The 13,730-nt window shown below is 48.0% G+C and overlaps 1 protein-coding gene across 1 annotated transcript in view; it reads left to right on the top strand.

Moving 5' to 3' along the window:
• The window catches only part of LOC119962143 (contactin-associated protein-like 5), a 1,043,235-nt gene that overhangs the window by 808,144 nt on the left and 221,361 nt on the right, over nt 1-13,730 (top strand). Inside the window, exon 19 of the mRNA XM_038790068.1 lies at nt 10,749-10,973. Within this exon, the coding sequence (XP_038645996.1) occupies nt 10,749-10,973 (225 nt within the window). The remainder of the gene's footprint in view (nt 1-10,748; nt 10,974-13,730) is intronic.

Genomic DNA, 13,730 nt, shown 5'->3' with positions numbered 1-13,730 from the left:
CGGGCAGTTACTCCAGTAACTGTCACAATAGGTATCAGAGAGAATTCCGCGTGGTGTCTGGTCTTTGTTCCGAAATATCGTTCTCTTAATTTTCCAAGCGACGGGCCTCTTGAGAAGTTTCAATGAATTCTCTTTGTGAGCAATCTACATGATGTCGACTAATCTCTTTCATCACCCGTCTGTACGATGTATGAAATTGGACCTGTCTTTGCTCAGAACACAGCAGGTATCCATTTCTCGTTGATGGTGTAGCTCTGAGCCAACATTCACTCTCCCTGGTTGAATACTCGCTTTTTAGAGTTTTTCCTTCCTCCGAGCAATTTGTGCTTGTTGGTATCATTTGACAATCTCTGAAATATTAGGTGGATATAACAAATCAAATTGTGTTCGTAATTACCTTTTGAACAACAGCATTGCTGGCGAACTCTACGTTGATGTGTGTACAGTGTTCCTGTCAAGCATTAAGAATTAGTTTACTCTTTTTGCCAATGTCACCATTTCCCCATAGAATCCCTACAGTGCAGGAGGAGGCCATTCAGCCCATCAAGTTTGCACTGATCCACCAAAGGAGAATCCTACCTCGGCCCACGCTACCACCCCATCACCGAAACCCCACCTAAACCTTTGAACACTATGCGGCAATTTAGCTGACCAATTTACCAAACCTGCATATCTTTGGTCTGTGGGAGGATAGGAAACCCATGCAGATACGGGGCGGTATTCTCCCCTACCCGGCGGGGTGGGGATCCCGGCGTAGCGGAGTGGTGCCAACCACTCGGGCGTTGGGCCTCCCAAAAGGTGCGGAATTCTCCACACCTTTAAGGGCTAGGCCCACGCCGGAGTGGCTTCCGCTCCGCCGACTGGCACCATCGTCCTTTGACGCTACGCCGACTGGCGCGGAGCTGGCTGAAAGGCTTTCGCCGGTCGGCGTGAGTCCGCGCATGCGCCGGAGAGTCAGCAGCCGCTGACGTCACCACCGGCGCATGCGCGGTGGAGGGGGTCTCTTCCGCCTCTGCCAGGGTGGAGGCCATGGCGGCGGCGGAAGAAAAAGAGTGCCCCCACGGCACAGGCCCGCCCGCCAATCGGTGGGCCCTGATTGCAGGCCAGGCCACCGTGGGGGCACCCCTCGGGGTCCGATTGCCCCGCGCCCCCCCCCCCCCCCCCCCCAGGACCCCGGGGCCCACTCGCGCCGCCTGCTCCCACCAGCACAGAGGTAGTTTAAACCACGTCGATGGGAGAGGCCTGAGAATCCTCGGGAGAATCGCCAAGGGGCGCCCACCGACCAGCGATTCCAGCCCCTGCCGATTCGCGGGTGGCGGAGAATTCCAGCCACGGCGGGGGCGGGATTTACGAAGGCTCCGGGCGATTCCCCACCCATGGGGGGAACCAAAGGCCGGAATTGAATTCCTGGCAATGGGAGGCAGCAGTGCTGACCATTGTCACTCACAATCTGCTCCAGTGTTCCAAGTCTTGTGAATATTTTGTCTTGTATCTCAAAGGTCTACTCAGTCGTCATTGGCTTCATTAGCGCAACCTCTGACCATGTAGAGTGCATGTCCACAATTACTGAGAACATGTGACTGTCCAGTGGACCAGCATAATCAATGAGTATTCTCTATCACAGCTGTGTCAGCCATTCCCCCAAAGGGGGAGGTTAGCGGTGTATGTGGGGGAGGGTCTGTGGGGGGGGGGGGGTGCCTTTTAGGCACGGGGTCCCTGTGAGGAGTCCCCCTATTATAGGGGTCCCTGTGGGTGGTCTCTCTTTTACAGGAGCCGCTGTGGGTGTTCTCTCTACCACAGGGGTCCATGTGGGGAGGTCTCCCTATGGGAGGGTGATTTGGGGGTAGAGAAGGCACCCAGGCAAACCGAGGGTGGGGTGGCTGCTGTGCAGTAGGTTTAGGGATGAATTGTAGTGCGGGAGCGGGGGGGGGGGGGGGGGGGGGGGTGGTTACTTGCGGTCCTCACGATTGGACAGCCCGCTCATAGTGGTGGCCCGATAGCGGGATTCCCTCAGGATCTCTCATATTCCACGCCATATATAAATTTGCATTACAAGGAATACGGAATTGCTTGCCAGTTTGCACTCCCAGGGTGATCGTAATCCGGTTGCAATTCAGCTCCAAAGGGAAAACATTGGGCGGGATTCTCCCTTCTGACGGCAGAGTGTTGACGCCGTCGTAAAAACCGGAGAGTTTAACGGCGCTGCCATCGGACCGCTAAGTGTAGCGATCCTCTGCCCTACAGGAGGCCGGCATTGGCATGGCACTGGAGTGACTCACGGCATTCCAGTTGCCAATACCTGCGTCAAATAGGCGGTGAGGATCTGCGTATGCACGCTGTGACCGGCGGGAATGCGCCCTGCGCACTGTGACCAGCGTGAACCCACTCCTGCACAGTAGGTTCCTTCTCCGCGCTGGCCCCGCCGCAACATGGCATAGGGCTATCGGTAGGCCCCGTTCGCGGGCCAGGCCACGGTAGAGCCCCCACCAACCCCCCCCCCCCCGGGTCAGACCCCCCCTCCCCCCCCCCCCCCCCCCCCCCACACCAGGCTGCCCCCGACAGGATGGACACCGAGGTCCCGCCGGGTGAGACCACATATGAACGGCACCGGTGGGACTCGGACTTTATTGGCGGCCACTCGGCCCATCCTGGGCGGAGAATCGGCAGGTCGACTGCGCCGGCGCCAATGCGTCGACTCTCCGCTCATTGTAAAATCGGCGAATGGGCTTTGGGGCCGCGTCGTGTGAATCGCGCCCGGCCCGGCGTTTCTCTGAACCGGCGAGGGCTGAGAGAATCCCGCCCACCATCTCCCAAATGAACAATTCCACCCATTATCTTTGGCTACTCGTGCAAGATAGCTTTGTTGATGATATGACCGTGACAGATTATGGATGACTTGGAAAAAGTTTTTCTTTTCCTTTTAAACTCTCAGATTGTAGTTCTGCAACCACTTCAGGGCAGCTTTGAAATTGTCCAAGTGTTCCTGTTCACTTGACCGGGTGATGAGTATGTCATCTAAATAACATTGCGCTACATTTGTCCCACTTTGAATTTGATCAGTGGATTTTTGGAAAACAGTATGAAAAGATGTTATTCTGAAAGGAAACTTCTATGACAAACCAGACCTATGTGCATCACAATATTAAGTCGTGGCTGGCTGACACAGTCATTTGCAGATATGCCTGTGGTTGATTAACTTTACTGAATTTCTGTCCTCCAGAAAGCCCAGCAAACAAGTTTTCAATCCGTGACAGTGGTTGATGATCTGCATGCAATACTGGGTTAATAGGTGTTTTAAAACCCTCACAAATGTTCACTAAGCTATCATGTTTCAATACAGGAACAACTGGCGTTACCCAATCACTTGAAGTAACGCTTCCTGGTGGGACTAGTCTTTTGAGTTCTTCAATTTTTGGCCTGTTCGCACATTGTATGGTTCTAGCTTTGAGACATTTGGGTGGGCTGTCTGGCTTGATTTTTAGATGTACATCAACTCCAGTCATAGATCTTAGCAAGTCTTTGAACATCTACTCTTACTTCATCAGAAGCTGTCTTTGCCAGCCACACACTGCTAATTAGAGCACAGAATACATAGAATCCCCAGAGTGCAGAAGGAGGCCACTCGGCCCATCGAGTCGGCAAGAGATTGATAAAAACTAATGCAGGCAATGGCCCCCCAGCCAAGCGTCATAAATCGCGCCCGAGCAATTCTCCAGGGACTGGAGATTCGCGGGAGCAGCGCCGGGCCCGATTCAGGCATAAAAGTGGATTCTCTGCCCCCGTGCCAAAGACGATTTCGGTGCGGGGCTGCGGAGAATCCAGCCCATTATCATCAAATTTGCAGGTGATACAAAGTTGTGTGGGAGGGTGAGCTGTGAGGAGGATGCAGTGGTGCTTCTGTGGGATTTGGACAGGCTGAGTGACTGGGCATATGCATGGCAGATGCAGTATTATGTGGATAAATATGAGGTTATTTGCTTTGGTAGCAAAAATAGGAAGGCAGATTATTATTTGAATGGGTGTAAATCGAGAGAGGTAGATACTCTGCGAGACCTTGGTGTCCTCATGCATCAGTCGCTTAAAGTAAGTGCGCAGGTACAGCAGGCGGTAAAGAAGGCAAATGGTATGTTAGCCTTCATAGTGAGAGAATTTGAGTATCGGAATAGAGATGTTTTACAGCAATTGTATAGGTCATTGATAAGGTCTCACCTGGAGTATTGTGTGCAATTTGATGTCCTTATCTGAGGAAGGATGCTCTTGCTACAGAGGGAGTGCAGAGAAGAGTCACCAGGCTAATTCCTGGGATGGGGAACTGTCATATGAGGAGAGACTAAGTCGGTTAGGATTATATTCATTTAAGTTTAGAAGAGTGAGAGGGGATCTCATAGAAACTTATAAAATTCTGACAGGATTAGACAGGGCAGATTCACAAAGAATGTTCCTGATGGTGGGGCGTTCAGAACTAGGGGTAATAGTTTGAGGATAAGGGGTAAACCTTTTTGGACTGAGGTGAGGAGAAAATCCTTCACCCAAAGAGTGGTGAATCTGTGGTATTCACTACCACAGAAAGTAGTTCGGGCCAAAACGTTGTGTAATTTTAAGAAGGTATTAGATATAGCTCATGGGGCTAAAGGGATCAAGGGATATGAGGGGAAGTTGGGATCAGGGAATTAAACTTGATGATCAGCCATGATCATAATGAATGGTGGAGCAGGCACGAAGGGCCGAATGGCCTCTTCCTGCTTCTATTTTCTATGTTTCTATGACCCTCTAAAAGAGCACTCACCCAGGCCCAGCCCCCACAGCATCCCCGCAATCCCGTGCATCGACCGTGGCCAATGCACCTAACGAGCACATCCCCAGACACAAAGCGGCAATCCAGCATGGCCAATCCACCCAATCCAAAACAAAATGTAATGGCCTGTTTAGCACAGTGGGCTAAACAGCTGGCTTGTAATGTAGAACAATGCCAGGAGCGCGGTTCAATTCCTGTACCGGCCTCCCCGGACAGGCGTTGGAATGTGGCGACTAGGGGCTTTTCACAGTAACTTCATTGATGCCTACTTGTGACAATAAGCGCTTATTATTATCATTATTATCTTTGGACTGGGAAATTTTCACAGATAACCTAAAGAGGCAACTTCGCTAAGTGTCCATTTGCTTCTACTTTCACCATAATGCCTCTTCTAATAGTACAAACTCTTCAAGTACACCCTTCGAATCACATTTGACGTTTAAAAAGGCAGACGTTTTATCTGCTTTTGATGATAAATTGTCTCAGGTATTAACGATATTGCTGCGCCCTTATCCAGTAGCATTTTCATTTTGTGACTTTTGGCTTTTCGATATGCCCAAAAATGCTGTTGATCTCCTCACATAGACAACAGGTTTAACTTCAGCTCCTGCAATAGCTTGATTACGTTATGTTTTGAGTTGATCTAGTATTTCATCTCCTGGTTGAAAAACCTGACTAGCCTGTTTAGATGTGTTTTTCTTCCTTGCACTTTCTTGGTGTAGGAGAGGCTTTCTGTGCCCAACATGCCTTGGCAATTTGGCCCTTCTTGTCACAGTGCTTGCACGTATTTGTTTTACTCCAGAATTCCCCTGCTGAGTGTCCAACCTGTGTCCATTGGTGATACGGTGGCACCCTTGACGCCTTGTTCTTTGCAATATCCATTTTGTGGATCTTCGCTCCAGTTCTTTCCTCTGAAGCTTCTTTAGTTGCAAGCTCCATAAATGGGACAATTTCTCAACACTGTTAGAGTGAACTCACTCACAGTAAGCAGCTTCCTGTGAATAGCTTCACTGTGAAGTCCACAAATCAGCCTATCACGCAGAGTATTATCAAGTGTTGCGCCAAATTTTCAATATTTTGCTAACCTTAAAGTCGCTGCGAATTGTACAATGCTTTCACCTTCCTCCTGATGATGGCAGTGGAAACTGCAATGAATAATGGCCGAGGAGAGAAATGCCCCAAAGACTTTCATTTGTTCAAGGTTAGACTTAACTCCTGGGTTTGCTGGGTGAGATAAAAGGTTTTATGCCCAACTGAGCTGAGAAATGTTGCGACCTTTGAGTCCTCCAGTGTCTTATTTGCTTTGAGATATAACTGGAATATTTCCTTTCTCTCTGTTTCAAGTCTCACAGTCTTCACCAAATGCATTTTTCCAACTCATTTTTCCATTTTTGGTGCCATTTTTCCAACGTTTTCGGATCCTGTCTGCTAGTTTCAATCTTCAGCCAAATTTCTCCTTTCCGATTTTTGTATACAAAGTATGTCACAAACAATCCCCTTTATCACATGCAGCTAGATTATTTTTTTCCCGTTTTGCCTCGACTTTTCCCCCCCCCCAAGTAATGGTCCCTACAGAGTCGGCAGAAATCCCTGTTTCCGCAGCCTGTTTAGCTTCACCACGTACGCAGTCCCTTGAGCCCAGACCTTGATCACCTCAACAGCAAGCAGGTTTCCCCGACTGTCAGCCTTTTTATTAACAGTTGCAGTCCAAAAGAATTTCAAACCTTCAGCATCAGCGGCAGTGCTTCACCTGACGTATGTGTGCATGTGTGCGTGTATGTGTGTGTGCGCGCGCGAGGCCGGTCACTAAAATCTTTGTTTGCTCCCGATGCAGTCCATTGTTTCGTTTATGAATTTCTTCCTCCAGTCATTTTCTTTCTGCTGCAATCCTTGTCGCCAGTTTTCTCTTCAGTTAGGTGGATTGGCCATGCTAAATTGCCCGTAGTGTCCTAATAAAAAAGTAAGGTTAAGGGAGGGGGGGTTGTTGGGTTACGGGTATAGGGTGGATATGTGGGTTTGAGTAGGGTGATCATGGCTCGGCACAACATTGAGGGCCGAAGGGCCTGTTCTGTGCTGTACTGTTCTATGTTCTATGTTATATTTCTTGGTTGCCGCAAATAGAAAAGGTGCTCAAACTAGAATTCTTTCAAACACTTTGAGAGGTTTTATTAAGATGTGTTGCTCATACAATCTAAGATGGAGAACTGCAACACCCATGCAAACACTCTGCTGATGTCACTACATATGGTAGCATGGTAGCATGGTGGTCAGCGTAAATGCTTCACAGCTCCAGGGTCCCAGGTTTGGTTCCCGGCTGGGTCACTGTCTGTTCGGAGTCTGCACGTCCTCCCTGTGTGTGCGTGGGTTTCCTCCGGGTGCTCCGGTTTCCTCCCACAGTCCAAAGATTTGCGGGTTAGGTGGATTGGCCATGTTAAATTGCCCGTAGTGTCCTAAAATGTAAGGTTAAGGGGGGGGGGGGGTTGTTGGGTTACGGGTAGGGGGTGAATACATGGGTTTGAGTGGGGTGTTCATTGCTCGGCACAGCATCGAGGGCCGAAGGGCCTGTTCTGTGCTGTACTGTTCTATATCTATATCACATGATGCTTAACCAGTGGGGATATATTCTCTGATTCGTAACGAATTCGTAATGAATGCAACTCTCTGCAGTGTTTCCTATCACTGTCTTGAACATCGAAGTTGAGCATTGCAATGCTGCCAGGGTCTGTTGACAGCTCTACCACTCTATTAAGAAAATATGATGCAATTTAGGCAATTCCTGAAGAATAATAATGTGCCAGAACACGCTGTGGAAGATTTGACCCAAGCTGAACCTCATGCTTGGGACAGGACATTTAAACACAGGTGCCAACAGTCATCTCCAGAAGTAATGATACTTGACAACAAAGGTCTTGCTCTTGGTGTGTGGGGAGCCTCGTGCAGAGGTGGATTCAGCTGAGTTGCCTCCTGGGTCCGAAATGTTCTGAAGCGAATACAATTTATTTCAGCGAAGGAAGAAACATCAGTCACGCGGAGTTTCTGCATCAAAACCACCTCGAGGCACTTCAACGTCCAGTGACTTTTAATTCGTAGTTGACACAGAAAATGCCGGCAACAGTTAACAAGGTCAGGCAGCATCTCCGGAGAGAGAAACAGAGTGAATGTTTCAAGCCAATGATCTTCCTTTGTCACTGGAGGATGTTAAGAGATGAACGGACCTGGAAGATCAAAAGGAAGATGCATGTGAGAAGGGTGTTTAACTGGCAAAAAGTGATGGTGGTGCAAAGCAAATGGCGATGATAAATTAACAGCTATGGAATAGGGTTTTCTAGCACCAAAAGAGGCCATTCAACCCGTAGTACCAGTTCTTCAAAAGTGCTGTACAATTGGTCCAACTCTGCTGATTGCCGGTAATCCAGTAAAGAGGACTGGTACTACAGGTTGAACAGGGCGGCACGGTAGCACAGTGGTTAGCACTGTTGCTTCACAGTGCCAGGGTCCCAGGATCGATTCCCAGCTTGGGTCACTGTCTGTGCTGAGTCTGCACGCAATCATTTGGGCAGCAGGGTAGCATGGTGGTTAGCATAAATGCTTCACAGCTCCAGGGTCCCAGGTTCGATTCCCGGCTGGGTCACTGTCTGTGTGGAGTCTGCACGTCCTCCCCCTGTGTGCGTGGGTTTCCTCCGGGTGCTCCGGTTTCCTCCCACAGTCCAAAGATGTGCGGGTTAGGTGGATTGGCCATGCTAAAATTGCCCGTAGTGTCCTAATAAAAAAGTAAGGTTAAGGGGGGAGTTGTTGGGCTACGGGTATAGGGTGGATACATGGGTTTGAGTAGGGTGATCATGGCTCGGCACAACATTGAGGGCCGAAGGGCCTGTTCTGTGCTGTACTGTTCTATGTTCTATGTTCTATGTTCTATAATAATCATTATTATTGTCACAAGTAGGCTTACATTAACACTGCAGTGAAGTTACTGTGAAAGTCCCCTAGTCGCCACACTTCGGCACCTGTTCAGGTACACAGAGGAAGAATTCAGACTGTCCAATTCACCCAACAGTACATCTTTGGACTGTGGGAGGAAACCAGAGCACCCGGAGGAATCCCACACAGACACGGGAAGAACGTGACAGGTACACAGAGGGAGAATTCAGAATGTCCAATTCACCTAACAAGCACGTCTTTCGGGACTTGTGGAAAGAAACCAGAGCACCCGGAGGAAACCCATACAGACACGGGGAGAAGGTGCAGACTCTGAGCAGACAGTGACCCAAGCTGCGAATCGAACATTCTTCCCTGGATGACTCTTTGACGAGCTTTGACATAGAGTCACCCAGACTCGAAACGGTTGCTCCCTTCTCTCTCCACAGATGCTGTCAGACGTGCTGAGATTGTCCAGTATTTTCTGTTTTTATACATGAAATTTTACTTCGGCAGTCACAGGGGGGTACAGACACTTCTTTAGAGATAACAATGTTGCTGTGGTTTTCTGAAGGCGAGGAGTTCCTTTTGTGTCAGTCAGTATGAAGTCTTTTTCCATTATATTTTTTTTAAATAGCAATTTTTAAAAGTTGCCAGGATGATGAAGATATATACATTGTCTTTCATGTCTTCTTGGTGTGATAAGGTTGAGAAGAGATTTGATAGAGGCATGTAAAACCATGAAAGGTTTGCATAAAGTAGATCGGGGAAAGCTGTTCCCACTGGTGGAAGGATCACAAATGAGGCAACATATTTAAGGTGATCAGCAAAAGAAACAATGACGACACAAGGAGAAAAATTTTCACTCAGTGAATGCTTAAAATCTAGTATACAACGATATCAGTGGATCAATTAGGTAATGATGGCAATCCAGCGATTACCACGGGCACTTTAATTTTCAATTCCAATGTTTTTTTTTCTTCAAACCTAATTCAAATTCTTCAGTGTAGCTTTTGAGCTCAAAGTGCTCCATGATTATGCGTAACATAAGCATTACAGTGTCAAGTTTCGAACCAAATCTTTTTGATGTTCTGTCTGCTGAGTTGACAGCGGACAACCAAGCCTGATTGTGGAAAACTGGTTCCAGTGGCCGAAGGGCCGGTGACTCAAGGACAAAAGTCGAAGGTAATTGTTAATTGGTAACTTGGGACGCACGCTGACACAGTGGCTAGCACTGTTGCTTCACAGCGCCAGGGGGTACGATTCGCAGCTTGGGCCACTGTCTGTGCGGAGTCTGCACATTCTCCCCGTGACTGCGTGAGTTTCCTCTGAATGCTCTGGTTTCTTCCCTCAAGTCCCGAAAGACCTACTTTTAGCTGAATTGAACATCCTGAATTCTCCCTCTGTGTACCCGAACAGGCAGCGGGATGTGGCGACTCGGCAGTATTTCACAGTAACTTCATTGCAGTGTTTTGTTTTATTTCTTTTTAACAAAATTTAGAGTACCCAATTCTTTTTTCCAATTAAGGGACAATTTAACGTCACCAATCCACCTAACCTGCACATCTTTGGGTTGTGGGGGCGAAACCCACGCAGACACGAGGAGGATACGCAGTGACCCAGGGCCGGGCTTCGAACCCGGGTCCTCAGGGCCGTAGGCAGCAATGCTAACCACTGTGTCATTGTGCTGCCCTATTGCTGTGTTAATGTAAGCCTACTTGTGACAATAAAGGTTATTAAAAAATTAACAGAACCCGGGAGCGCGAGGAGGAGTTCTATTCATGCAGCGAGTTGTTATGATCTGAAAGTCGTGGAAGCAGATTCTATAATAACTTCCAAAAGGGAACTGGATAAATACTTCAAGGGGAAAAGTATGGAAGGTCATGGGAAGGGGCAGTGGGAGTGGGACTAACTGGATGGATCTTTCAAAGAGCTGGTAGAGGCTCAGTGGGCTGAATGGCCTTCTAGTCTGCTGGGTCCATGATTGATTCTTTTGCATCAAACCCTTTCTGATGGTGCTTCATCTTTTTAATTTCAGAGGTGTCTGCAATCCTGGAAGCCGGGTCATCATTGATTTATAACTTCCATGAATCAGATGGATTTGGCAAAAATGTCAGCACCCACTTATCCGCCATCTACTCAGACATGACGCTGTCAAGGGAGAACATTGAGTTCAGCTTTCGGACCACGCACGCTCCTAGCGTGCTGCTTTATGCAGACTCCTATTATCAGGAACATATGGCAGCTGTTTTGTGCAGGAATGGTGAGTAAAGAAATATTCCAAATGGTTAATCAAGCTGTGTCTATCGATTGGTGATAGCAAGTATTCAAACTTCTGTTTAAAAGTAACTTTTTAATTGATTCACTTGCTGACATAACTGCTTTTGACACACTGCAACAAAAGAAATCAATCATTGACTCTGGAAGTGTCTTGGGGGATATCCTGAGGATGCGGACGTGTTGCTTAATGCATGGCCGTGATTATTATCAGATTGATCACGTTGCAAGATTTAGGAGATTGGGTGAGAGCGAGGATCTGATCTTCATTTGTTCAGTGATGCAAATATGGAAAATGAAAATGACCCAGTAGTCTGCAAATTCCATGGAGTACAACATGCACACGCAAATGAAAGGGGACAATCGATGAATGAGGGAAACTACTTCACTCCATCTTGATGATGAATTCTATCATATTATGGTTGCTCATCCCCAAGGGGCCTCGCACAACTAGGTTGCCAATTATTCCTTCCTCATTAAACAATACCCAGTCACATTCTCCAGTTGGTTCCTCAAAGTATAGGTCCAGGAAAGGATCCCGTCCATAGTCCCAGAATTCCCCCTCGACAGTATTGTTACTAATCTGATTTGCCCAATCTTTATGCAGGATAAAGTTGCCTAAAATTACAGATGTTCCTTTATTGCATTTTTGACAAATCGTGCTTGACAAATCTGTTGGAACTCTTTGAAGAGGTAACCAGTACAGTTGACAAGGGGGAGCCAGTCGATGTGGTATACTTGGACTTTCACAAGACGTTTGACAAAGTCCCGCATAAGAGATTATTGTGCAAAATTAATGTGCATAGGATTGGGGAAGTGTTTTGAGGTGGATAAAAAACTGGTTGGCAGTGCAGAAACAAAGTGTAGGAATTAATGGATCCTTTTCAAATTGGCAGGCAGTAACTAGTGGGGTGCCACAGGGATCGGTACTGGGACCCCAGCTATTCACAATATATATGAATGATTTGGATGAGGGAATAAAATGTGACACCTCAAAGTTTGCAGATGATACCAAGTTGGGTGGGAGGGTGAATTGTGATGAGGATGCAGAGATCCTTCAGCATGATCTGGACAAGTTGGGTGAGTGGGCAAATCAATGGCAGATGCAGTATAATTTGGATAAGTGTGAGGTTATTCACTTTGGAAGCAAAAGCAGGAAGGCAGATTACTACCTGAATGGTTGTAAATTGGGAGAGGGGAGCGTGCAGCGGGACCTGGGTGTCCTTGTGCACCAGTCGCTGAAGGTAAGCATGCAGGTGCAGCAGGCGGTAAAGAAGGCTAATGGTATGTTGGTCTTCATTGCGAGAGATTTCGAGTACAGAAGCAGGGATGTGTTGCTACAATTATACAGGGCCTTGGTGAGGCCACTCCGAGAATATTGTGTGCAGTTTAGTCTCCTTTTCTGAGGAAGAATGTTCTTGCTCTCAAAGGTTTACCAGATTGATTCCAGGGATGGCAGGACTGTCATATGACAAGAGATTGACTATGGATGCTGGAATCTGAAACAAAAGAGAAAATGCTGGAAAATCTCAGCATGTCTGGCAGCATTAGGGAGAGAAAGGAGCTAATGTTTCGAGTCCTTTGTCAAGGCTATAAGACAGAGAAAGTGGAAAATATTTATACTGTGCAGTGAGAATGAAAGATGAGTCATAGCCACAGACGCCCAGGGAAACGGGGTGCTAATAGCCACAGAAACCGTGGAGAAAGAGTGCTAATGGCAGTCCCCAGAGAGGACAAAATGTGTGAAAGACCAAACAGCAGAGAAACTAACATCAGAGGGTAAACTGTGACAGATATAGATGTGGAGGGAGGGTAATGGGGAAGCATGAGGAGAAAACGTAAGGAAAGATGGATAAGATGGGTCTGGATAAGCATGGAAGAGGTAAAGGGGCAGGTGTTACACCTTCTGCGATTGCGTGGAAAGGTGCCATGGTTGATGGGAGAGGAGTTGTGTATGGTGGAGGAGTGGACCAGATTATCTCGGAGGGAACGGTCTCTGCGGAATGCTGACAGAGGGAGTGAAGGGTATTCAGTATTTAGGAAGGACAGACAAAGGAAAAGGTGGTGGTGTCAGATTGCTGAATGAAGAGGGAATTAATGAAACTGTATGGACGTTTATTAGCTCTGATTATGTTGAATCTATATGGATAGAGCTGAGAAACACCAAGGAGCTCTGTTACGGACGCACTGCCCGCGATCGGTGGGCACCGATCACGGGCCCATGCCCCCCTTGGCACGGCCGTGGTACTGCTGTGCCAATCGGGGCCCTGGGTGCCCAGAACGGGCATGTTGCGGCCCTTTTTATGACGGCAGCAAGCAGGTGTGTTTGCTGCCGTAAAAACGGGCGTAAAGGCCTGGGAACTCGGCCCATCGGACTGGGGAGAATCGCTGTTCGCCGTAAAAAATGGCGAGCAGCGATTCGTGTCGTGGGGTGGCCATGGGGGGGGGGGGGGGGAGAATAGTGGGAGGGCGTGAAAAATATCGGGGACGCCCTCCCGCTATTCTCCGACCCATCGTGGGCAGCGCAGAATCGCGCCCATTGCTCTTCGAGCCTGTTCCACTATTCAGTATGATGAAGGCTGATCTTGGGCCATGTATAATTGCAAAAAGACCTTCCTGCTCTTGTACTTGAATCCTCTCACAATGAAGGAGAGCACAGTAAGAAGTCTTACAACACCATGTTAAAGTCCAATAGGTTTGTTTCGAATCACTAGCTATTGGAGCACTGCTCCTTCCTCAGGTG

This window comes from Scyliorhinus canicula, chromosome 2 (genome assembly GCF_902713615.1).
Source record: "Scyliorhinus canicula chromosome 2, sScyCan1.1, whole genome shotgun sequence".
Taxonomy (NCBI): domain Eukaryota; kingdom Metazoa; phylum Chordata; class Chondrichthyes; order Carcharhiniformes; family Scyliorhinidae; genus Scyliorhinus; species Scyliorhinus canicula.
The sequence above is the reverse complement of the archived record's forward strand: the minus strand, read 5'-3'. Positions and strand labels throughout refer to the sequence as shown.